The following is a 27,020-nucleotide window of genomic DNA, read 5'->3' as shown; positions in this document are numbered from 1 at the left end:
CCATTGTGTCACTTTTAAAACAAAAAAATTTAAGAAAACAACAGTGATATATGAATTTAAAAAGTAAGATTAAGACAATGAGATGTAGATAAAGAGAAAGGGCAGAGTTCTTGCTGGTCTAATCAGGCATTCCAAAGAATGTACATAAAAGGAAGCAGAGTTAAAAACTCTGTTCTGTATCTTGAATTAACTTGTATGTTTCAAAGAATTTGGGAATATAGAACATATTTTGGGATTAGTATAGTCTGAACTTAGTGTAGTAGTTAATTCCGGTTTAAAATAATATCTCAATTTCCTTTTTACCTTAAACAGACTTAAGGAACAAATATATGTGTTGTTTGCTTGACATTTTACATAAAAGAAATTTAATATATGAATTAAATTGTAATTGTGGATTTTTAGGATAGATCGCATTAATTAAAACAGTGAATAATATGGTACATACAATGGAATATTATTTGACCTCAAAAAGGAAGAAAAATTTTGACACATGCTACAATATAGATGAAGCTTGAAGACATTATGCTAAGGGAAATAAGCCAGTCACAAAAGGACAAATATTGTATTATTCCGGTTATATGAAGTTTCTAGAGTAGTCAAATTCATAGAAGTTAGGTTGGTAGTTGTTAGGGTCAGGGGGAAGAGGGGATGGCAAGGTATTGTTTGATGGGTACAGAGTTTCAGTTTGAGAAGATGAATAAAAGAAAAAAATGACATTAAATTTTGTCAAGATAGCATATTGAAAATATAACAGAAAAATGTTTATCTGCTATAATATATTATGTCATAGGTGTTATCTTCAGGAAGGCACACTGGACCTGCTAAATTAACAAATGGAAAGAAAGCGTAAGTACTTATGAAGACGTTTACAACTTCAGATTTCAAGATGTTTTTCAGGTCTTTGGGCTGGATGACATGTTGTCTACCCCAGAAAATTAGGTAGGCCTCTACTGTCACAAGCTCTGGGGAACAACTTTTTATATCTACCCATGTTAATCATTTTAGTATTTAACAGTCTTTCTAATCTTCAAAATGTGTTTATAAATTCATCTTGTACATGGTTGGACAAGCTTTCTTGTCTTTGCTGAAAAGAAGATGACTGCTTACTAATGTATTTTGGGGAAAATATTTGTAAAAATATTAATGAGCTTGTTTTCCAGGACCTATTTAAGAAAAATGTCACGTTTTAATGCAGATTCTGGCTATTCCATCCATTCTGATTCAGAAAGTCAGGTAAGATTGAATAGATACAATACACACTATTTTAATTAGTTTTCAGATAGTAGCTAAAAAGTAGGAATAAAATGCAAAGTATTAATTGCTGTAAGGAAGTATGAAGTCTGTTGCTTTAAAGCATCTTTTCTACCAATAATAAATTGTTTGTAAATAAACAAATTTTAAAACTACATAATATATATTTTTTCCTACACTAACAGTTATATACAAATGTATTCTAAATGACTTTATTCCTTACAGGCGGAAACTGTACACGGGCTTGATGGTTGTGCTTCTTTGCTGAGGGACATTTTGAGAAATGAAGATTCAGGTTTATTTTTTTAAATTCTTTGCTGAACACCTTATCTCAATTAAGTCATTATTTTGATGTTAACACATTTTTGTTTTATTAATAGGTTCAGAAACAGCATATTTAGAAAACAGATCTAATTCTAGACCTTTAGAAAACAAAAGATATGGATCAAAAAAGAAAAGACGTGAAAAACATACTATTCCTTTGGTAGTCCAGAAAGAAACATGTAAGCCTTTTTTCTCTTAGTTATTTAAAGATAATCCTTAATTGTGGGTATTTTGATCAATTATCAGGATTATGCAGTTGACTTTCATTTTAATAATCAGTATTGGTTAGGTTTATGTGTGCTTATGCCTTTCTGTATTCAGCTTCTAATCACTGAGTAGTCCACTTTGCTTGCTATCATTTTCTCAAGAAGAAAAGTAGAAAAAGAGACTGAGTTTTGTAGGAGAAAAAGTTCAAACTCAGAATGACATTTGCGAGGTATATAGAGTTATCTTAATTTTCCCTGCCACTCGTTTTCATAGATAATCATAAATTGGTTGTATTTCAGGTATATACTTCTAGTAGTTTCTTTAAGATTATTATATTTATATGTGTGTGTGTGTATATATGTGTGTGTATATATATATATATGTCCTAAGTTAGTCAAGCCGAACTTGTCAAGCTGCACAGTTAGGATACATGGTACATAAGGAGGTAAAATTGGATCAATAAGGAAAGAGAGCCTGCTACTGATTGATGGTGAATATAGCCAAGGGTACTTTACATCCTCACAGCTAACTTTTCCTAGTTTAGAACAAGAAAGTTTTGGTTATGTTGTCCCTTGGAGGCCTAGAGAACAAGATAGCCTTGGAGCTATGTTTTGGTTATGTTGTCCCTTGGAGGTTAAGTTTTGGTTATGTTGGTTAAGTTTTGGTTATGTTGTCCCTTGGAGGCCTAGAGAACAAGATAGGCCTTGGAGGCCTAGAGAACAAGATGAAGATGAAAAAGTCCACAATGGGAATTCAGATGGACGAGAATTAGACTAGCCAGTTCTATAGTTCAGGTGGGCCAGAAATGTCAGCACTGTAGGGCATGCTTAGATTCAGCTTGGCCGAGGAATGAAGTTTAGAAAGTCTTATAAGGCAGTATCCCTATATATTAAGAGATCAGGATTTAGGCAAGGAGGCTGAGAAAGTGTCAGTAGAGCATTCGTGGGACTAGAGGTTGATGTTTCAGATAGTCCCGAGGTAGAGAACTAAGGCAGGGGAAACGTAACTCATCTTGGAAGCCAGTAACAATAGCCTTATATTATCATGGCCTGTACTATTCAAGATGGTAGCCACTGGCCACATGTGGCTATTCAGCACTTGAAATATGACTAGTACGACCAAGGAATTGAATTTTTAATGTTATTTAATTTAAATTAATTTACAATTAAATTTGAAAACTGTAATTGATCCAGTTATTATAAAACTTCTAAGTATGTTTGGAATAACTTGGGCATGTGAACCTACCTTTTCAAGTGTAAATTTTATTAAATCTGAATATAGACCAAGTATTTCTGATGAGAATTGAGCATCTAGATTGTGCTTTATGTAAAATATATGCCAGATTTAGAAGATTTAATACAAAATTTCGGTTATTATACACTGACATGTTAATATTTTGGATATATTGATTTAAATAAATATGAAAACTAATTTTACCTATTATGTAGTTACTGGAAATTTTTTTTTTTTGTATTTTGGTTCTATTCTTTTATTCTATCAATCAATCAATCAATTTATCATCTATTTCTTTTTCTTCTGTAATTTTTTTTATTATTATTATTATACTTTAAGTTCTAGGGTACATGTGCATAACGTGCAGGTTTGTTACATATGTATACTTGTGCCATGTTGGTGTGCTGCACCCATCAACTCGTCATTTACATCAGGTATAACTCCCAGTGCAATCCCTCCCCCCTCGCCCCTCCCCATGATAGGCCCCGGTGTGTGATGTTCCCCTTCCCAAGTCCAAATGATCTCATTGTTCAGTTCCCACCTATGAGTGAGAACATGCGGTGTTTGGTTTTCTGTTCTTGCGATAGTTTGCTGAGAATGATGGTTTCCAGCTGCATCCATGTCCCTACAAAGGACACAAACTCGTCCTTTTTTATGGCTGCATAGTATTCCATGGTGTATATGTGCCACATTTTCTTAATCCAGTCTGTCACTGATGGACATTTGGGTTGATTCCAAGTCTTTGCTATTGTGAATAGTGCCACAATAAACATTCGTGTGCATGTGTCTTTTTTTTTTTTTTTTTTTTTTTTTTGAGACAGAGTCTCGCTCTGTCACCCAGGCTGGAGTGCAGTGGCCGGATCTCAGCTCACTGCAAGCTCCGCCTCCCGGGTTCACGCCATTCTCCGGCCTCAGCCTCCCAAGTAGCTGGGACTACAGGCGCCCGCCACCTCACCCAGCTAGTTTTTTTTTTTTTTGTATTTAATAGAGACGGGGTTTCACCGTGTTTGCCAGGATGGTCTCGATCTCCTGACCTCGTGATCCGCCCGTCTCGGCCTCCCAAAGTGCTGGGATTACAGGCTTGAGCCACCGCGCCTGGCGTGCATGTGTCTTTATAGCAGCATGATTTATAATCCTTTGGGTATATACCCAGTAATGGGATGGCTGGGTCATGGTACTTCTACTTCTAGATCCTTGAGGAATCGCCATCCTGTTTTCCATAGTGGTTGAACTAGTTTACAATACCACCAGTAGTGTAAAAGTGTTCCTATTTCTCCACATCCTCTCCAGCACCTGTTGTTTCCTGACTTTTTAGTGATTGCCATTCTAACTGGTGTGAGATGGTATCTCATTGTGGTTTTGATTTGCATTTCTCTGATGGCCAGTGATGATGAGAATTTTTTCATGTGTCTGTTGGCTGTATGAATGTCTTCTTTTGAGAAATGTCTGTTCATATCGTTTGCCCACTTTTTGATGGGGTGGTTTGTTTTTTTCTTGTAAATTTGTTTGAGTTCTTTGTAGGTTCTGGATATTAGCCCTTTGTCAGATGAGTAGATTGCAAAAATTTTCTCCCATTCTGTAGGTTGCCTGTTCACTCTGATGGTAGTTTCTTTTGCTGTGCAGAAGCTCTTCAGTTTAATTAGATCCCATTTGTCAATTTTGGCTTTTGTTGCCGTTGCTTTTGGTGTTTTAGACATGAAGTCCTTGCCCATGCCTATGTCCTGAATGGTATTACCTAGGTTTTCTTCTAGGGTTTTTATGGTTTTAGGTCTAACATTTAAGTCTCTAATCCATCTTGAATTAATTTTTGTATAAAGAGTAAGGAAAGGATCCAGTTTCAGCTTTGTACTTACGGCTAGCCAGTTTTCCCAGCACCATTTATTAAATAGGGAATCCTTTCCCCATTTCTTGTTTTTCTCAGGTTTGTCAAAGATCAGATGGCTGTAGATGTGTGGTATTATTTCTGAGTACTCTGTTCTGTTCCATTGGTCTAGATCTCTGTTTTGGTACCAGTACCATGCTGTTTTGGTTACTGTAGCCTTGTAGTATAGTTTGAAGTCAGGTAGCATATGCCTCCAGCTTTGTTCTTTTGACTTAGGATTGTCTTGGCAATACGGGCTCTTTTTTGGTTCCATATGAACTTTAAAGCAGTTTTTTCCAATTCTGTGAAGAAACTCATTGGTAGCTTGATGGGGATGGCATTGAATCTATAAATTACCTTGGGCAGTATGGCCATTTTCACGATATTGATTCTTCCTATCCATGAGCATGGTATGTTCTTCCATTTGTTTGTGTCCTCTTTTATTTCACTGAGCAGTGGTTTGTAGTTCTCTTTGAAGAGGTCCTTTACATCCCTTGTAAGTTGGATTCCTAGATATTTTATTCTCTTTGAAGCAATTGTGAATGGAAGTTCATTCATGATTTGGCTCTCTGTTTGTCTGTTGCTGGTGTATAAGAATGCTTGTGATTTTTGCACATTAATTTTGTATCCTGAGACTTTGCTGAAGTTGCTTATCAGCTTAAGGAGATTTTGGGCTGAGATGATGGGGTTTTCTAAATATACAATCATGTCATCTGCAAAGAGGGAAAATTTGACTTCTTCTTTTCCTAACTGAATACCCTTTATTTCTTTCTCTTGCCTGATTGCCCTAGAACACTGTGTTGAATAGGAGTGGTGAGAGAGGGCATCCCTGTCTTGTGCCAGTTTTCAAAGGGAATTTTTCCAGTTTTTGCCCATTCAGTATGATACTGGCTGTGGGTTTGTCATAAATAGCTCTTATGATTTTGAGATGCGTTCCATCAATACCGAATTTATTGAGCATTTTTAGCATGAAGGGCTGTTGAATTTTGTCAGAGGCCTTTTCTGCATCTATTGAGATAATCATGTGGTTTTTGTCTTTGGTTCTGTTTATATGCTGGATTACGTTTATTGATTTGCATATGTTGAACCAGCCTTGCATCCCAGGGATGAAGCCCACTTGATCATGGTGGATAAGCTTTTTGATGTGCTGCTGGATCCGGTTTGCCAGAATTTTATTGAGGATTTTTGCATCGATGTTCATCAGGGATATTGGTCTAAAATTTTCTTTTTTTGTTGTGTCTCTGCCAGGCTTTGGTATCAGGATGATGTTGGCCTCATAAAATGAGTTAGGGAGGATTCCCTCTTTTTCTGTTGATTGGAATAGTTTCAGAAGGAATGGCACCAGCTCCTCCTTGTACCTCTGGTAGAATTCAACTGTGAATCCATCTGGTCCTGGACTTTTTTTCGTTGGTAGGCTATTAATTATTGCCTCAATTTCAGAGCCTGCTATTGGTCTATTCAGGGATTCAGCTTCTTCCTGGTTTAGTCTTGGGAGAGTGTAAGTGTCCAGGAAATTATCCATTTCTTCTAGATTTTCTAGTTTATTTGCGTAGAGGTGTTTATAGTATTCTCTGATGGTAGTTTGTATTTCTGTGGGGTCAGTGGTGATATCCTCTTTATCATTTTTTATTGCGTCTATTTGATTCTTCTCTCTTTTCTTCTTTATTAGTCTTGCTAGCGGTCTATCAATTTTGTTGATCTTTTCAAAAAACTAACTCCTGGATTCATTGATTTTTTGGAGGGTTTTTTGTGTCTCTATCTCCTTCAGTTCTGCTCTGATCTTAGTTATTTCTTGCCTTCTGCCAGCTTTTGAATGTGTTTGCTCTTGCTTCTCTAGTTCTTTTAATTGTGATGTTACAGTGTCAATTTTAGATCTTTCCAGCTGTCTCTTGTGGGCATTTAGCGCTATAAATTTCCCTCTATACACTGCTTTAAATGTGTCCCAGAGATTCTGGTATGTTGTATCTTTGTTCTCATTGGTTTCAAAGAACATCTTTATTTCTGCCTTCATTTCGTTATGTACCCAGTAGTCATTCGGGAGCAGGTTATTCAGTTTCCATGTAGTTGAGCGGTTTTGATTGAGTTTCTTAGTCCTGAGTTCTAGTTTGATTGCACTGTGGTCTGAGAGATAGTTTGTTATAATTTCTGTTCTTGTACATTTGCTGAGGAGTGCTTTACTTCCAATTATGTGGTCAATTTTGGAATAAGTGTGATGTGGTGCTGAGAAGAATGTATATTCTGTTGATTTGGGGTGGAGAGTTCTATAGATGTCTATTAGGTCCGCTTGCTGCAGAGATGAGTTCAATTCCTGGATATCCTTGTTAACTTTGTCTCGTTGATCTGTCTAATGTTGACAGTGGGGTGTTGAAATCTCCCATTATTATTGTATGGGAGTCTAAGTCTCTTTGTAAGTCTCTAAGGACTTGCTTTATGAATCTGGGTGCTCCTGTGTTGGGTGCATATATATTTAGGATAGTTAGCTCTTCCTGTTGAATTGATCCCTTTACCATTATGTAATGGCCTTCTTTGTCTCTTTTGATCTTTGATGGTTTAAAGTCTGTTTTATCAGAGACTAGTATTGCAACCCCTGCTTTTTTTTGCTCTCCATTTGCTTGGTAGATCTTCCTCCATCCCTTTATTTTGAGCCTATGTATGTCTCTGCACGTGAGATGGGTCTCCTGAATACAGTAAACTGATGGGTCTTGACTCTTTATCCAGTTTGCCAGTCTGTGTCGTTTAATTGGACCATTTAGCCCATTTACAATTAAGGTTAATATTGTTATGTGTGAACTTGATCCTGCCATTATATTAACTGGTTATTTTGCTCGTTAGTTGATGCAGTTTCTTCCTAGCCTTGATGGTCTTTACATTTTGGCATGTTTTTGCAATGGCTGGTACCGGTTGTTCCTTTCCATGTTTAGTGCTTCCTTCAGGGTCTCTTGTGAGGCAGGCCTGGTGGTGACAAAATCTCTAAGCATTTGCTTATCTGGAAAGGATTTTATTTCTCCTTCACTTATGAAACTTAGTTTGGCTGGATATGAAATTCTGGGTTTAAAATTCTTTTCTTTAAGAATGTTGAATATTGGGCCCCACTCTCTTCTGGCTTGTAGAGTTTCTGCCGAGACATCTGCTGTTAGTCTGATGGGCTTCCCTTTGTGGGTAACCTGACCTTTCTCTCTGGCTGCCCTTAAGATTTTTTCCTTCATTTCAACTTTGGTGAATCTGGCAATTATGTGTCTTGGAGTTGCTCTTCTCGAGGAGTATCTTTGTGGCGTTCTCTGTATTTCCTGGATTTGAATGTTGGCCTGCCCTACTAGGTTGGGGAAGTTCTCCTGGATGATATCCTGAAGAGTGTTTTCCAACTTGGTTCCATTTTCCCCCTCACTTTCAGGCACCCCAATCAGACGTAGATTTGGTCTTTTTACCTAATCCCATACTTCTTGCAGGCTTTGTTCATTTCTTTTTCTTCTTTTTTCTTTAGATTTCTCTTCTCACTTCATTTCATTTATTTGATCCTCAATTGCTGATAATCTTTCTTCCAGTTGATCAAGTCAGTTACTGAAGCTTGTGCATTTGTCACGTATTTCTCGTGTCATGGTTTTCATCTCTGTCAGTTCGTTTATGGCCTTCTCTGCATTAATTATTCTAGTTATCAATTCTTCCACTCTTTTTTCAAGATTTTTAGTTTCTTTGCACTGGGTACGTAATTCCTCCTTTAGCTCTGAGAAGTTTGATGGACTGAAGCCGTCTTCTCTCATCTTGTCAAAGTCATTCTCCGTCCAGCTTTGATCTGTTGCTGGCGATGAGCTGCGTTCCTTTGCAGGGGGAGATGCACTCTTATTTTTTGAATTTCCAGCTTTTCTGCCCTGCTTTTTCCCCCATCTTTGTGGTTTTATCTGCCTCTGGTCTTTGATGATGGTGACGTACTGATGGGGTTTTGGTGTGGGTGTCCTTCCTGTTTGTTAGTTTTCCCTCTAATAGTCAGGACCCTCAGCTGTAGGTCTGTTGGAGATTGTTTGAGGTCCACTCCAGACCCTGTTTGCCTGGATATCAGCAGCAGAGGCTGCAGAAGATAGAATATTGCTGAACAGCGAGTGTACCTGTCTGATTCTTGCTTTGGAAGCTTCCTCTCGTACTCTCAGGGGTACTCCACCGTTTGAGGTATGGGGTGTCGGTCTGCCCCTAGTGGGGGATGTCTCCCAGTTAGGCTACTCAGGGGTCAGGGACCCACTTGAGCAGGCAGTCTGTCTGTTCTCAGATCTCAGCCTCCGTGTTGGGAGATCCACTGCTCTTTTCAAAGCTGTCAGACAGAGTCGTTTGCATCTGCAGAGGTTTCTGCTGCTTTTTGTTGTTGTTGTTGTTTAGCTGTGCCCTGTCCCCAGAGGTGGAGTCTACAGAGACGGGCATGCCTCCTTGAGCTGCTGTGAGCTCCACCCAGTTCGAGCTTCCTAGTGGCTTTGTTTACCTACTTAAGCCTCAGCAATGGCGGGCACCCCTCCCCCAGCCTGGCTGCTGCCTTGCCGTTAGATCGCAGACTGCTGTGCTAGCAATGAGGGAGGCTCCGTGGGCGTGGGACCCTCCCGGCCAGGTGTGGGATATAATCTCCTGGTGTGCCCGTTTGCTAAGACCCTTGGTAAAGCGCAGTATTGGGGTGGGAGTTACCCGATTTTCCAGGTGTTGTGTGTCTCAGTTCTCCTGGCTAGGAGAAGGGATTCCCTTCCGCCTTGCGCTTCGCAGGTGAGGCTCTTGCTGGTCAGGCTGCAGCAGCTGACCAGCACCGATTGTCCGGCACTCCCTAGTGAGATCAACCCAGTACCTCAGTTGAAAATGCAGAAATCACCTGTCTTCTGTGTCGCTTGCACTGGGAGCTGGAGACTGGAGCTGTTCCTATTTGGCCATCTTGCTCTGCTGCAGTTACTGGAAATTTTAAGTTACATATATGGTTTGCATTATATTTCTATTGGATAGCATTGGTCTAAGCTCAGCACATTATAGCCAGTTTTTTAAGTAATGTCTAGTTATTTTATTTTGTAAATAAGATTTTACTAGAATGCAGCCAAGCTAATTTATTAATGTGTTTTTATTAGCTGTTTTTGTCCTGCAGTGGCAGAGTTGAGTAGTTGTTACAGAGATCATCTGGCCTGCTGAACCTAAAATATTTATTTGACCTTTTAAGAAAAAGAGTGCTAAACCCTGGCCTTAACTCTTAAAGCAGAGGTCTTTTTATTGGGGCGCAATTGAGAAAGAAAGGAGTGGTAGCAGTCTCCTTTTTGTCTGTAGGCAGGTTATTTCTTATCCAGGGCACCTTTCCTCAAGCAACTATTATTTGCGATGTATGTGACTGACAATGGGTGTCACAGTATCAGCTTATTGGACCCTGACTTAACTGCTTCTGTCAGTCAGAGTTCCAACAAGAAACAGATGGCAGCACTCAAGTTGAGGTAATTCGAGGAGGGTTTATGTTTATTTACAAAGGGACTCATAAAGATATGAGTAGGGTATAGGAAAACCACAGGTTTTGCCTACTAGGTCGCACGAGCCTAGTGCTAGCAGCAGCAGCAGCAGAGCTGTTACCATCTCTAGACCATAAGGGATTAGGAGAGAGAAAGATTACTGAATCTAGAAAGAGATACTGTTTGTAGACTATGCTACCTTGAGAAGAGCAGTGAGCTTCATTGAAAGGACGAAGTCAGCCCAAGGTGGCCTTATAGAAGGGGAGCAGGAATAAGTGTATATCCTGACTTCATGCTTCTTCCTTTCCTTGATATGCCAAGACTCCAATTGGATTGAACCCAACTGAAGCCCTACTGATGTATATCAGGTCTGGGATTTGACTCTCACGAGCTAGTAAGCTAGTCTTACTGTGTCATGGATGCTAGCAGAAGACAAGACTACTGGATCAGAGACGAAGGACTTTATTACTCACAGCACAGGCAGCAGTATGTGCATCAGCATATTGTGTTGGTTCTTATTCACCCTAGTTCCCGTTGGGGTGATACGGTGGACCCATATGGATGCACAGGTTTAGGTTGCAGCTGAGGAACACTGAGCTTGGGGAATCGGTCACTTTGATAGTAAGCAGTAATCAAGCCTGTACTTGTCCCAGAGGGAAACCTTACCTCATCCTTCAAGGTTGCTCACTGCAAACACAACCCTGAGAAGTGGCCCAGGTAAGGAGTTTAGATCAAAGCCTTGCTTTTTTGGTATATACAGCAAGACATATTGAAGGACTGTCTCTTTGCAGCCCACATAGATCAGCATTCCAGGGAGAGCAGGGTGAAAGACCAGTAGAGGTGGATTTGGATTGGCAGATGGAAGATTCTGGCTTTCTGAGTCCATAGCATTAAATTCTTATTTGGATTACAGCCGAATCAGCAGTTCTGGCCTGTGATCAGGGTGCAATATTCCTATTGTTGTTTCTCCCATATTTTCTTAATCAGAAGGAAGGACCTAGTTCCACAGGACTATCTTCTTTAGGGTTGCAATATTAGAAATTAGTTCCTAATTGTATGTGTGTATGTGGTTGGCAGCTGTTAACCAATAATACAAGATTTTGCTCTGTTACCACAATGCTCAACAATACACAAAATCCAAGCTCATCACTTGTTCTGTTTACCATCTCTCTCCAAATGAGGTAATCATAAAGAACTTTAAGCAGTCTGTTACAGTATGTTAACTAGTATCCATGTATTATTTTACTTTTAACACACATTATCTTGCTATTTTGTGTTAACTGTCTTCTGGGGAATGGCCCCCTCATGTACTTTCTATCTGAGACCTACCCAATCATTGAATGCCTATGGAGTCAGGTAAGCACACCATGATGCATTCTGGGAGTAAGGAGGCAGAGAAACCCTTCCAGAATTGTATTGAGCTTTTTTGAGAGTGCTCTGGCATTAAATAAAATACGTATTTTTTAAATAAGGAGCTTTTACATGTGATAACTGTGTTGAATACTTTCATGATTTTGCTTTTAGTAATATATATTGCTGTCTTCATCTTGGAGAACTAAACCAACCACAGGCAAAAATCCTTTGAGCATTGATTGCCCCTCATAAAGGCCAGGTGTTCTCACATCTTTCAATTGATAGTAGGCATCCAGTGGCTCTTACCTGCACTGGATGTGTGTTCTATATTTGAGTGGCAGGAATAACTTCCTGTCAGACAGTGCTTGCACAGCAGCTAGACTTCAGGGACTAAAAAAGTTTTGTGGACTGAGTAAATGAATACATTCCTTTCGTGAATTTTAGTTATCACATGATATCACTTAAACATATTACCACACCAATAGCTAAAATTTTCATGTAGAGTGTGTTGGTGTAATTAACAAGAGCAAGAAAATATACTTCATTTGTATTTGCATAATAACAGACTCATTTGGTCATTAGTTTTATTTTAAAATTGTGTAGTAGTCATATAACTGCAGTCTTTCCCTTATGGTTTCTAACTTGGATTGTTTGCTTTAAGACTTCATATTGTTAAGTAAAGTTACTCAACATTATCAGTAGAGTTTTGTGTGGACTTGAGTTTATAAAGGAGCAAAAGAAGTCATTTTAGTTCTAAGGCTTTGATTTTTAAGAAATAGGTTTGGAATTTATTAATTTATGTTAGTTGATGACATCTGCTGGCTGAGGCATAATGTAGCTCAGCTTTATTAGAGACCGTGAAAACCATGCCTTGAAAAGAAAGTAAATGAGAGCCTGATGCTGTGACCTGTGTGTGAAATCTGAGAATTCCTCAAACTAGCCAATTCTTAAGGACCAGAGGAAATCCAAGAGCAGAAGAAAAGACCCAGGAATCAAGAGGAAAGGACTTGTGGTATGCTAGATGGTCATGGGCTATGATCTCGCCCTCTGTCATTTTAGATTTCAAAGTTAAAATATTTTAGAGGGCTTTTCCATTTGACTTATTATAAAATCGTATTTCCAGTAAGAAATAGTATTTGCTTTATAGAAGTTTATTAACCAGTTTTGTTTGAGCTGATCTGTTCAGATAGTGAAGGTAACTCTTATTACTTTTGATTTTAATAATCTCAGAGGGGACATGTTCAGAGGTTTATTACTGACATCAGATAGCATGATTTATGAATATGATATATTTGCTTGTCTATTGTAAGAGTGCAGCTATTTGGTGATATTTAACATTGAGTTTTTACTGTGTGCTAGATATTGATTTAAGAAATTTACAAGTGTTACTTCATTTACATCTCGCAATAATCTTATAAAATAGGCATTATTACAATTTTTCTGATGAAGAAAAAGAGGTCAAGAGAAGTTAATTTGCCCAAGGTTACTCAGCTAATAAGTGTTAAAGCTTGTATTTAGGTCTGGAAAGTACATTCATAGGAATAGATCATCTCAAAAGGAAGCATACCCCAAGTCAAAAGGAAAGCATCTGATATCTTCAGCCATTTTCATAGTCAAATATTAAGTATTTTTCTTTAATTTTTTTTCTATTTTCACCGGTTATAGTATTTAATCTGCCTTTAACTTTTTCTGTTTTTGCTTTTACATGGAAGTTTTATGCTTTTAGTAATGTTTTTATTTTCAATAAACTGTATATTTGAGGGATTCTCTAGTTTTAAATTTTTAATTATTTTGTTTTTTTAAAAAATAAGGAATACTTTTCATAACTAATTTTAAGGTTCATAAATCTCAATAAACTTTTGCATATGTATACACCCCTGTAGCCACAACCTAGATCAAGATATAGAAAATTTTTAGCACCCTGCAGGGCTCCCTCCCTGTCAGTACCCTCACCATCACCTAGACCCTCATCCCTGTGTAACCATTTTCCTGACTTTTATTTCCATTTGTGACTTTTACGTTTGAGGACTTCTCTAAATGTGATTGAACACTATGCGCCCTTGTGTTTGACTACTTTCACTCAGCCTGATGCGTATTAAATATCCAGGTAGTTGTATATATCAGTACTTTGTTGTTTTTTTAATGCTATATAGTATTCCAGCCTGTGAGTATACCACAGTTTATCCATTTCTGCTATTCATGGCTATTTGGTGTTTTCAGCTTTGGGCTACTGCAAATCAAGCTGCTGTGAACTGTCTTGTACGTGTCTTTCAGTAGACATAAGCACTCATTTCTATTGGTGTATACCTGGGAGTGGAATTGTTATGTCATAGATATATGTATGTTTAGCTTTGGTAGGTGCGACAATTAGCCATATGTTTTTCTAAATTTGTTTTGTATACTGATAACCTATGATTTAACAGAATATTCTCATTTCTGTTAATAGTGTTTTAAAAAAACATTTGGGAAGGGGATCAAATTAGGGAAATAGATTTCAGATTGTTATACCAATCTATAGGTAGTGCTATGTAGAAAACTTTGTTATTTTTTACTTATTACTTTGTTAATACTTCGTTAATTCTACCTTGTTCATAGACTAATACTAGGCTCTGTCAGACGAAATAATGAAGTACAGCCCTGCATAAAGAAACTTACGGTTTAGTCAGAAAGGCAGGAGGATGAAAGATAAGCAATATAAGGCAGTGTGTCAGTGGCATATGATTTGTATAGACAATGTGTGCTCTGGGGTGGTGAAGAGTAGTCACTAGACTGGAATGATTGGATTGCAAAAGGTTTCATGGAAGAAGGAAACTCAGATGAGCCTTGGTGAGTGGTTAGAATTGGATTGGAAGGAATGGTTCATCATGAACAATGTTATTGGAAGGTGAAAAAAGCTTGTTGGGTAACTAAATTGGCCTGGCTGAAATGAAAAATTTGAGTTGGGGGTGATGGACAATAGTTGGAAAAGTAGGTTGTGGTCAAGCTTTGGAAAACTTTAAATGCCAGGCTAAGATTTTGTTTGTTTGATTGGTTTTGTTTTGTTTTTGAGGACCCAAAGCATCAGAATTGTACCAACTATTCTCTTTCCTATTCCATTTTCCCTTGACAACATGAACTGACGAGGAACAAGGTGAAGGAGTTTGATTGGACTTTAGGGATAATATAACTCCCTTAAAAGAAGTGTTAAAATTGAAGGAGAGATTTTACACATGGCAAGTAGCATAAAAAAATGGGAATTGTAAGAATTAGTATAGATGATTTTTGACTGGGGAAAGTGGTAAAGCCCTTCTATGAAGTATGTGATGAATTGTACTACTTCTGAGAGCCCTTTCTTCTCTTAAAATCTTACGGTAAGAATTTTTGAAGAATCATATTTCAAGAACTTTTTTTCTTCTTCCACATTAGCATCTTCAGATAATAAGAAACCGATACCTAATGAAGCTTCTGCTAGAAGTGAAAGAGACACATCATACCTAGAACAAAATTGGTCATTGCAAGATCATTATAGAATGTATTCACCCATAATATACCAAGCCCTCTGTGAGCATGTGCAGACTCAGATGTCACTGATGAATGATTTGACTTCAAAGAACATCCCTAATGGAATTCCTGCTGTACCATGCCATGCTTTATCTCACGCTGGTGAGTATGAATGCTGTTTAAAAATCATGAGTGTAAGTTCTAATTAAATTGCTTGGTTATTGTATAAAAAGTAGGATATGTGATTGATTTTTTCTCCCTCTTACTTACAGAATCTCAGGCAACTCCTCATTCTAGTTATGGCTTATGTACCTCCACCCCAGTCTGGTCACCTCAGCGGCCACCCTGCCCTCCACAGGTTCATTCTGTGCGTACAGTTTGTATACTACATAAGTAACTATTCACTTATAGCAGTCATTCGGGAAGGACTGTTGAATTTATTGATTGTAACTTAATGCACTAGGATTTAAAGATCAGTTGTTTATTTATTTATTTATTTATTTATTTTTTGCTATAAAAGTTTTACCTATTTATGGCCAGGCACAGTGGCTCAGGCCTGTAATCCCACCCCTTTGGGAGGCCGAGGTGGGTGGATCACGAGGTCTGGAGTTCAACACCAGCGTGGCCAACGTGGTGAAACTCCATCTCTACTGAAAATACAGAAATTAGCTGGGTATGGTGGCACATGCCTGTAATCCCAGCTACTTGGGAGGCTGAGGCAGGAATTGCTTGAACCGGGACCGAGGAGGGGGAGTTAGCAGTGAGTGAGATCGTGCTACTGCACTCCAGTCTGGGCTACAGAGTGAGACTCTGTCTCAAAAAAAGAAAGAAAAGTTTTACCTATGTTTTAATGACAATAATGAAGAAGACAATAATGAAGGAGAAAGAGGGAAAGAGATCAGTAGGGGGAAAAAAAATCAACCATACTGACCACCCAAGTACAACTCCTTTTAACACGCTGATAGAGTTCTTTCCAATCGTTTAATCATCTGTACAGGTTTTAGTTTCTGGTTTGTATTTGTTAACTTTGCTTTCCTTTTAAAATAAAGTTATAAGTAAACTTTATGCAGTCTTATATACTGCTTCTTTCACTTAATACTTTATTTAAAACATGTTTATTAATATATACCCTTTGTGAATTTTTAATAACTTGTTAATACTGTATTTTGTGGATATACCATAGTCTATGTAACTACTATATGGTTAGGAGTAGTAACCATATATTTGAGTTTGTTATAATTAGTATTATTATTAATAAGCAAGTTTCTAATATCAGAAACTTACTAATATTTTTAGCTTCAAAGTAAGTAAGTTGGATTTTTTCCTCAGTACAATAAAGATTCTTGTTTTTTAAAGCTTAGTTTACCCTGTAATATGGGAGCATTACAAGGCCATGACTAAAATAGACTGTTTACAAATACCACAGATGGTTTAAAAGCATCAAAAATTAGTCCACTTTGGGAAATTACATCATAAAAAAAAATTCAAACATACAATAAGCTTTTGCACAAACATATTTACAGAGATGTTTCAGCAGTGAAAAACTGGCTGTTACTTAAATGTCTAACCGTATGGGAGTAGTTACACAGACTACAGTATATTCTCAAAATATAGTAGTAACTACTTATTAAATATTCACAAAACAAATATATTAATAAACTTTTAATAAATATATTTCATATATTTGAGTTTGTTGTAATTAATACCTACAAATGAGTGCTCATACTTCTGAAGACTTGTTTTTCTCTTTCTTTAGGAAGTTCAAACTGATGGTGACAGTCAGTTTGCATCACAAGGTAAAACAGTTTCTGCAACCTGTACTGATATTCTAAGGAATTCATTTAATACCAGTCCTGGAGTTCCATGTAGTCTGCCCAAAACTGACATACCAGCTGTTCCAACATTGCAGCAACTGGGCTTTGTTAATGGAATTCCGCCACAACAAGGAGTTCATAAGGAAACAGACCTACTAAAATGTTTTCAAACATACTTGTCTCTTTTTCAATCTCATGGAAAAGAAACACATCTGGACAGTCAGACACACCGAAGCCCTACTCAGTCACAACCAGCTTTCTTGGCCACTAATGAAGAAAAATGTGCCAGAGAGAAAATTAGAGAGACCACAAGTGAAAGAAAGGATTTAAACATACGTGTGCGAGATACAAAAACAGTCAAGGATGTACAGAAGGCAAAAAATGTGAATGAGACGGCTGAAAAAGTTAGAATTATAAAATATTTGTTGGGAGAGCTCAAGGCCCTGGTAGCAGAACAAGGTAGATGGGACTTATAATTTTCTGTAGTATGTATGGTGTTATACTAAATAGCAATGTCATATTATTTAGCTATCATTTAAATGGAGTTTGTGGTGTTTTCCATAGAACTGTGTTTTGAGCTAGTAAGAAAATGAGTTCTACTTATTGTATTCTTATTTTTTAAGGTTTTGATCCCTTCTTTCCTGTGGATTTCAAATGTGTTTGAGAATATCAAACATTCAGTGTTTTGCTTGCAAGTGTGTATTTATTCTACTTGGTAATAGACCTTGAAAAGATTCAACAAAGAGAACTTATACAGATAAAAATTTTAATTAGAGAACGCCTATAAATGATTAACTTCCTGAGTAGACTGATTATTCTTTCTATTTTAAAAAGATACAGAGAATTCCTTCCTGTCATTTCTTTAATAGCCAGCTGTTAGGTTGTTTAACAAATCTCGCTTTGAGAAGTAACCCATACCTTCTTAATGCCCTTTTCAGTTTATTTTTAGGACTTTTTTTCTTAAGAGAAATGTTTCTGAGCCAGATTATATTCATTTGTTTCCATTCTGTATATGTATTCTATAGTAATGACTTTTGCTTGAAATGAGTTACAGTTTTGTCATCTTAGAAAACACAGTAATTGATTGTGGAAGCATTGATTGAATACCTAACGTTTGCAGACAAAAAATCTTAAAATGCTATATGAATGTAGCACCATTAAACCAAAGATTTAGTATATTAAAATTGCTGTGTTTTCAGCCTTCAACTTATTACCATTTTCACAATCAGATACATGATCATGGTAATAATAATACTATTGGCTGTCATTTATTGAACACTTACCATGTGCCCAGCACAGTGCTAAGTGTTTTATGTGCATTATCTCATTTAATCCTCCCAGCAGCCCTATGTGGTACTGTTACCACTCCCATTTTACTGATGAGGAAACTGAGACTTGAAGAAACAGTACCTCATTTAATCTTCTCACCAATCCTGTAAGGTACTGTTTTTATCTCCATTTAACCATGAAGAAACCAGGTTTCAAGAGTTAAGTAATTGAGATGCTGGTCAAAGGATACACACTTTCAATTAGGTAGGAGGAATAAGTTAAAGAGATCTACTATATAACATTATAACTATAGTTAATAACAATATTTTATTAAAAATTACTGAGAGTAGATTTTAAGTGTTTTTGCTGTAAAAAATGATAAATATGTGAGGTAATACATATGTTAATTAGCTCTATTTAACCATCCCAATGTATACATATTTCAAAACATATTGTACATGATAAATTTATACAATTTTTCTTTGTTGATTTAAATAAATAATTTTTTACAAAAAGATTAATTTGTTTTAAAAAAATGAGTTAAATACTTGACCAAGGTTATAGCTCCAGACAGTGGTGGAGCCCAGGTCCCAGCCTCCAAAGCCTATGAGTGAAACTGCTCTACGAAAGATTGGTAGAAGGCCAGCGCAGTGTCTCACAGCTGTAATCCCAGCACTTTGGGAGGCCGAGACAGGCAGATCACCTGAGGTCAAGAGTACAAGACCGGCCTGGCCAACATGGTGAAACCCCATCTCTACAAAAATACAAAAGCCAGACATGATGGCTGGTACCTGCAATCCCAGCAACTCAGGAGGCTGAGGCAGGAGAGTCGCTTGAACCCGGGAGGCAGAGGTTGCAGTGAGCCGAGATTGCACCACTGCACTCCAGCCTGGGCAACAGAGCGAGACTCCGTCTCTAAATAAATAAATAAAAATTGGTAGAAGACTGCTTGATAATTGAACACAGTTGTTTACTGTGTATATGTACTTTTCATCAGGATGTTAAAATATCTGTGAAACTGAATACATTTTGTAACTTAGAATATACTTTCAACCTGTTGGTTATCAGATAATTAATAAATAATTTTAAGTACTTTTAGCCCATAGTAAATATGAATGGGAATGAGGGGCAAAGATAAAAGGCAAAAGAATTAATATCTACCTTCCATGCCTGTGTCTGTTTGCAGTCTTCAAAAACATCCACTCTCCACAATTATTAACAACCTTTTGATGTCACATGAAATGAGATGTGGCGGCTTGTGTTCAATCTACTTTAGAAAATTAAATAATGAAACTATCTTAGCGGACCCTCACTCAATATTTTGCCATATTAACCCCCTAAAGTAAACTGTTTGCTTATGCTAGGATCAAAGGTTGTATTATAAATGTTAATACTATAACCAATTATAGGAAACCCTATAGCAATCATAGGAGTCCACTGTGGCCCTTGGTAAGTATGGACTAAGAGATTTGTGTAAGTCACATTCCTACTTGACTCCTGAACTAAAAAAAAAAAAAAAAAAATTCACTTATGTAATAATCCTGTGATTTAAGATTAATCTTTAGTTTACTGAACTTAATTTCTTTAGAATTCTGAGGAAGCAAATACCAGCAGCATGAAAGAGAAAAATGGAACCTGTATAATAGATTTATAAATAATTGAGTTGAATTTATAACAAGAATGTACATATCTATAAAGATTTTCTTTTTTAGTAATATATACTAATAATCTTGTCCAAAAATATAATATTGATTTTACTCATTTCTGTTTCCTTTTATAGAGGATTCAGAAATTCAGAGGTTGGTTACAGAAATGGAGGCATCTATATCTGTACTTCCAGCAGTAAGTGGAAACACAGATATTCAAGTTGAGATAGCACTGGCCATGCAACCATTAAGAAGTGAGAATGCTCAGTTACGAAGGTAAGAATTGCTCTTGGAATATTTTTGTCTGTATGCAAAGATGTCTCCAGGCCAGAACAAAGGTGCCAAATGATAAACCTAGGACTTCATAAGTAAAATTGATTTGCTGTCTTACTGTATTTCTACTTTTCTTCCTCATTTTTCAGAGATTTCCAGCATTCTCCAGGTCTTCCTTTACTTCTGCCCCCTTGTATGTATTTTCTCCCACTTCCTTTACCCCTGTTGTCACTTGGTAGTGTGTAGGCAGGAAAATGAAGTACCTCTGTACATTTATCAGACTAGTCTAAGTTATGCTGCAGGAACAAACTTCTAAATCTCATTTGCATAGCACAGCAAGTTTCTTTCTCATGCCAAGACTAACATGGATCATTGGTGGCTCTTTCATCCTGTGACTCAGGATCCAGACTCCCTCCATTTTATGAAGCCACTGTCTCAGTATGTGTTGTCCAGGAAAAAGAGAATGTGGATATGGCAACAGGGAGGAGTCTTACATCGCTCAACCCAGAAGTGATCATTTCGCTACCACTTATATTTTATAGGCTGAAACAAGGCACAAGGCCCTGCCTAATAGAAAGGTCTGGGACATTGTGTTAAAAACAAACTGTTTTTCTTCTGCCCTCACACAACAATCGACACAGAACACTTCCATGACCAAATGTGTAGGGATTTCTCCCCACCAGCAAGCAAACAATCACTTCTGCAACAGACACCAGTTGGGTGTCCTCCAGTTCAATTCCAACACCGTCTACCTGGAAATAGTATCAGATCCCATAGGTTGAGGGCCCAGTTCCACAAGACTGAGCTCTACTTCCAATGCCAATCACAAGCCCCAGGTTGTTTTGCCTGTGTTTCTGACTGACTGACTATAAATCGAATTTCCCTTGACCTCCTTCCTTGGGTTCAGTTAATTTCCTAGAGTGGCTCACAGAACTCATGGAAACACTTAAGTTTACCACTTTATTATAAAGGATATTGTAAAGGATACAGATGAAGAGATGCAAAGGGCAAGGTATTGGAGAAAGGGCATGGACTTTCTATGCCCTCGGTGGATGCACGACCCCCTAGTAACCACCATGTGTTTATCTGGAAGCTCTCCATACCCTGTCCTCTTGGGCCTTTTATGGAGGTTTCATTGGATAGTCATGGTTGAATCATGGACAACTGTGAAGAAATGTGATTTGACAAAAAGGGTACAATCTAATACGAATAGACAGAGTATGGAAACCCAAGAAGTTCTGTCCAAATTTTTTGGCCTCTCTGTGGAACATTCCTTTCTCCTCAGTTTGAGGCAGGTCCCCTTCGGAAATGGGGTTCTTATGACCTACAGACAGACAAGGTAGGTCAGAGAATTTCCTTATGGCCAGCAGTAAGAAAGGTGGTAGAAAATTAGAGTGTATTTTTAGTTCCTATGGCCTACCATGGGGAGGAAAAAGGAGCATGTGAAAGGATGTCAAGAGAAGATTAGAGAGAGAGATTCTGTTTTCTGAGGCCTGCTTCTGAGGCCTAAAGTACTTGAATATTAACAAATGACTGTCTTTCACCTTTATCACTGAAGCTGGTCTGAAGCTGCTTCAGGAACCAGGGACAAAAGGCCAAATACTTTAATAAAAGGTATGTTTTTGGTTTTGACTGCTTAACAAATAACAAAAGCTGTGGACATTGACAGCCAGGAACTGTGAATGAAAACATATATATATGTATATGTATATGTATGTGCATATAAACATATATATGTATATGTATGTATATATACATATATGTGTGTTTATGTGTATATATGCATATATGTGTGTGTTTATGTATGTGTATATATACATATATGTGTGTGTATATATATATGCAGTGACAAACATACATGCACACACACCACACACATTTATATACAATATGTATATATATAAAATAATGTCATAGATATATAATTTTTCCATACTTCTATACACCCAGGAAGGAAAGGAGAACCTTAGTAAGCACTAGTATAACCCCACCACGCTTAGACATAGGAAAAAGTTAAATTCTTTGATATTTTTTCTTTTGGTCATCTTAACTTGTTGGAATTACATTCTTAATTTGTTTAGGAAAGATGTAGACCAGGGATCTAATCTTGAAATATAAGAGGAATCACCCACATTTTATCAATAATATCTTAACTTTGAATGTTTCAGTGATGACCATCAAGGCCAACACTTCAGTGTCTGTTTATTAATACACTTTGCAAAAAATTGGAGTCAGGTGCATCTGCAGCACTGCAATGCGAGTGTGCCCTGAGAGAGTGTTATAGCTGCATAAGCTATAGACATTCAGTAAGATATGACCTGCAAGGATCTACACACATTTTTAAAGAAACTGGAAAGCAATTAAATAGTTGGAGCATAGCTAAAATATATATATCCGGAGCCTATAGAGGCATGATAGCTAGTGAGATGCACTCGTTTAGGATTCTTTCTCCAGAGGTCATTATCCTGTAGATACTATGATATAAGATGGGGTTGCTGGGTTTAAGATCTAATATCGTCTTCAGTCTTGACCTAAGGAATTCCTATACCAGCATAAATTTTTAAAACCAAAAATGAGTAAATAATAAAATAATGAACAGCAAATACTGCTAACATTTATTGAATGTTTTTTATATGCCAGACTATTGTCCTTGATATGTGTCACCTCTTTATATCTTCACAACAGCTTTGTGAAGTAGGTGCTCTTTACTTGCATTTACAGATGAGAAAATCAAGGCCACAAAGGGTTTATTTAACTTGCCCAAGGTTATACATCTAAGAAGTTAGACTCAAGACTTGAACCCAGGCAATTTGGTTTTAGAGTACAGTGATCTTAACTTGTAGACTTTTACACTGTCTCTGTTAGGAAGTAGAGATTTAATTATACCTCACTATTTAGGTGTATTTTGTGGAACATAGAATATATTGTAAGCCATTCAAAATAAGCATATTACTGAAAGGAATGACAATCAAATAATTGGTTTCTTAAATAAGGATACCAAAACCTAGTCTGAGAATATTTTATTTTAACATTGTCACCATGGAAAATATTAGTGGTTCTTATTTATTTCAGTTCCTTAGAACATTTTTAAATTGCCTTAGGGGCTAATTCATAAGCCACTCAAGAAAATGAAGTTTACTGTTTTATGGGCCACCACTTATTTCTAGTTTTTTTTTTTTAAAGGTATTTGATGTCTGACCTAATTCTTCAACTGGCACCAGAGCTATTTGGCTGGCTGTCTTTACAGGACAAAGATTATATAGCATGCTATTGCCACTGTTGTTTACTTGACCTTCTAAGAGATGAAATAACTAAAAAATGAAGAATTTGTTAGGCATGTTCTTTTTAGCAGAATGAGGTTTCTGGCAGTAGTGTAGGAAATTTTGTGCCACTTTGGTAATCTATTTGGAAAGAATTACCCATTATCTCCATTACAAATAAAAATTGGAATACATTGGTTCATTCAAAAGTGTTTGTCATCATTTTCAATTTTTAAAAAAGTATTTTTTTTTTTCCTGTTTAGATGTTTGGAAACTACGTGTTTCTTTTTAACCACATCTTTTAGGACTTTCTTGCAGTTTATTGCCATCTTGTGGCTTAAAAAATAGCTAGATGCATCATTTCTATGATATTTTGGCATTTTTGGCATTTAGGCTAGAGAGTTTTTAATGTGTCTTCTGACACAGTTGTTCAGCATTTAGCCTTTCTGGTCCCCAACCACTAAATGTCTGTAGTGCCCCATTAATTTTGACCACCAGAAGGCTTGGCACATTCCCAAATTTCCTGGATGGGAATTTGGTGGGTATTAACCTCCAGTTAAGAGCCATTGAGCTAGAGAGTGCCAATAATTCATGACCACCTCCTGATATTAAACTCAACTATGAGACCATTATGTAGCCACACAGAACATAAAAATGAAACGGGAGTGAATGGAAGGAGTCAAGAATGATGTTCAGATTCTGTCTTCATAATTTAACAAATGGTAACATAATTCTTCCAGATGGGAGCTACTAGAGGCATAATAGATTTGTTTATTTCATATTGTTACCATTTTTTGAGTTAGGCAAGGTAATAGGAGAGCCTGTGAGTTAAGATTTAGACCTGCTGAGTTAGACCATATGGAGTATAGGAATAAGATGCAAGATGGAAATGTAGACTCGGGAGTTATTCTCTGAACATGTTTTTATTGAGCTTTTTGTATAGATCTGGCACTGTTGTAGACACTGGAGACAATTTCATTGAAAGTAAGTGATTTATTACCAGCATATAAGTAAGTGATATATTCACCAAGAAAGTAGAGTGTGTGAGCGCAGTGAAAGGTGAATTGGTGGGGAGTAACAACTTTTTAAGGAAAGAACAGAAGATTAAAATTAGGAGAGTGACATCACAAAAGTCACAGGAAGAAGACAATTTATAGGAGAGATTTTGCATTGCATTAAAATAAACTGACAAGAACAAATGTAGGTTAAGAATAAATATCACAAGACAAATTACTCAAAGAACTTCAGAAAAACTTAAAACAGTGTTCCATAGTGTCAAAGAAATTAAAGATAATAGAATCTCTTACAGGGAGAAAGAGTGAGATTGAGACAAAATGCTCAAAGAAGAAAAAGAAGAACAGTGAGTTAAGTGAACTCAGAAAAATAAAAGAAAGCAAAAAAATTACAAAAATGAAAGCCCTATTAGAAACAAATGTAAGATAATTAATAAACAGACAAAGTCAGGGATATTGTAGTCCACTAGAACTTAAGTATTATGAAGCCTGAAATTTTTTGTTTTGTTGCTTTTTGGGTTTTTAGTTTTTTCCCCCAAGTCTTTCTGTTTTAATTGCTACTAAATTCATAGTTCAGTGTCTCCTACTAACCTTAGCTTCTTCCTCTTCCTAAACCCTTTTAAAAATTTTTATATATTTTTATTATGGTAAAATATGTATAATATATACCTTTTTATTTTTAACCATTTGCAAGTGTACATTTCAGTGGCAATAAATAAATTCACAGTGTTCTGTAACCATCACCACTATCTGTGCCAAAACTTTTTCATCCCCAACATGAACTCTGTACCCATTAAACAGTAACTTTCTCTTCTTCCTTTTGTTACCTCCTGGTAAGTTCTTGTTTTTTGTTGTTTCTATCTCTGAATTTGAGAAGGCTGAAATTTTTTCTCTTTATAGTTTGCAGCTATATTTCTAGTGCTAGGAATTGTGCCTAGCACTCATTCTAACAAATATTTGTTAAATTGACTGAATGCATGGTAGATAAGCTTGAGGGAATCACACAAGGCAAAATAGAAAAAGAATGATCTAAAAATTATTATGAAGAAGATAATACATATGAAAAAGGAAATAGATATAAAATTGGTGTTCCTGAAAAAAGAGAACAGAACAAATGGATTAAAGACAAGAGATTTATCAATAACAAGAAAAATTTTCTGATTGTACCACTTTATTCTAGCCTGGGAGACAGAGCAAGACCCTATCTCTAAGAAAAAAAAAGATCTTTGTCAGCAGATGAATAGGACGTAGAAGATCTCAGAAAAACCGTGCAAAATAATCAACACCCACACATATGCTGGTAAAGTTACTACACCCTAAGGATGAAAAAAGTTAATTTTTGGAGACACTCAAAAGAAACAGAAAATTACGAATGAAGAGAAACATTTTAGGCTATCTCCAGTCTCTTCACGGTGATTTTCGTTGCCAAAGGATCATAGAATATCATTTACAAAGTTCTGAGGGAAAGAAAGTATGCCCCAGAATCTCTAATGTGGTCTAGCTGTCCTTTCAGTGTCAAGGCAACAGTCATATTCTCAAGTGTGCAAGAACTTAGGAAGTTTAACAGCCTTGAACTCCTTTAAAAAACAAAACAAAAAACTTGAATGGCAAAGTCCAGTCAACCAAAAGATGAATTCAAACAAAAGAGTAGACAGATGTGAACATTGAAACTATACGTAAAACTAAGACAACCTTGGAAATTATGGTTATAGATCAGAATGTGTTAATAATTTTGACAATATGAATTCCAGACTCTGCATTTTTCATATCCTATTTCCTAAATTTTAGGTTACTTAGGAGTAATATTTCTTGAAGTAAAGAAATATTTGCCTAAAGTTAATCAGTTCTGGTTTCGCTTGTTATTTTCTTTCCATTAAAATCATGTAATCCTAAATTCAATACATGGTATTTTTAAGTAGTATTTGTAATATCATCCTATTATTTTAAAATTCTTCTTAGATAAATATATATATTTTTTGTTTCTATATATGCTGGAGAATGTATGAATGTTACCCAGCAAATAATGATTGTTATTTCTATTTAACAGTGTGCTAGAGGTTCTAACAAGTGCAGTAAGGCAAGAAGAAGAAATAAAAGCCAGTCACATTGGAAAGGAAAGAAGTAAAACTGTCTTGTTCACAGATGACATGATAATTCTTGTAGAAAACCCTATGGAATCTACAAAAAAAAGCTGCTAGAGTTAGTAAGAAAGATTAGCAAAGTTGCAGGATACAAGATCAATTGAATTTTTATGTATCAGCAATGAACAATTTGAAATTAAAATCAGTACTAGAGTCGCATCAAAAACATATGAACAATTTAGGGATAAATTTGAAAAATATGTAAGACCCGTACACTGAGAACTACAAAATATTGTTGTGAGAAATGAAAGATCAGTATAAGTGAGAGATAAACTAGATCCATAAATTTAAGACTTAAGATGTCACTTCTCCCCAAATTGATGTATAGATTTTATGTAATTAAAGTAAAAACCCAAGCATGCTGTTCTTAAATATTTAATTGAAGCTGATTCTAAAGTTACATGGAAATTCAAAGAATCTAAATACCCAAAACAGTATTGAG

At 36.5% G+C, this 27,020-nt stretch overlaps 1 protein-coding gene across 4 annotated transcripts in view; it reads left to right on the top strand.

Moving 5' to 3' along the window:
- Positions 1–27,020, top strand: part of CCDC14 (coiled-coil domain containing 14) — a 69,103-nt gene that overhangs the window by 4,063 nt on the left and 38,020 nt on the right. For 3 of the 4 annotated variants that reach the window (XM_017954243.3, XM_021933123.2, XM_003894027.5), the window contains exons 2-9: positions 791–846; positions 1,161–1,233; positions 1,477–1,546; positions 1,632–1,754; positions 15,088–15,324; positions 15,435–15,529; positions 16,919–17,435; positions 20,026–20,167. In XM_017954243.3, the coding sequence (XP_017809732.3) occupies positions 791–846; positions 1,161–1,233; positions 1,477–1,546; positions 1,632–1,754; positions 15,088–15,324; positions 15,435–15,529; positions 16,919–17,435; positions 20,026–20,167 (1,313 nt within the window). The remainder of the gene's footprint in view (positions 1–790; positions 847–1,160; positions 1,234–1,476; positions 1,547–1,631; positions 1,755–15,087; positions 15,325–15,434; positions 15,530–16,918; positions 17,436–20,025; positions 20,168–27,020) is intronic. The other variant, XM_009200137.3, reaches the window with a different exon arrangement.

The sequence above is a fragment of the Papio anubis genome, chromosome 2, assembly GCF_008728515.1.
Source record: "Papio anubis isolate 15944 chromosome 2, Panubis1.0, whole genome shotgun sequence".
Taxonomy (NCBI): Eukaryota; Metazoa; Chordata; class Mammalia; order Primates; family Cercopithecidae; genus Papio; species Papio anubis.
The sequence above is the reverse complement of the archived record's forward strand: the minus strand, read 5'-3'. Positions and strand labels throughout refer to the sequence as shown.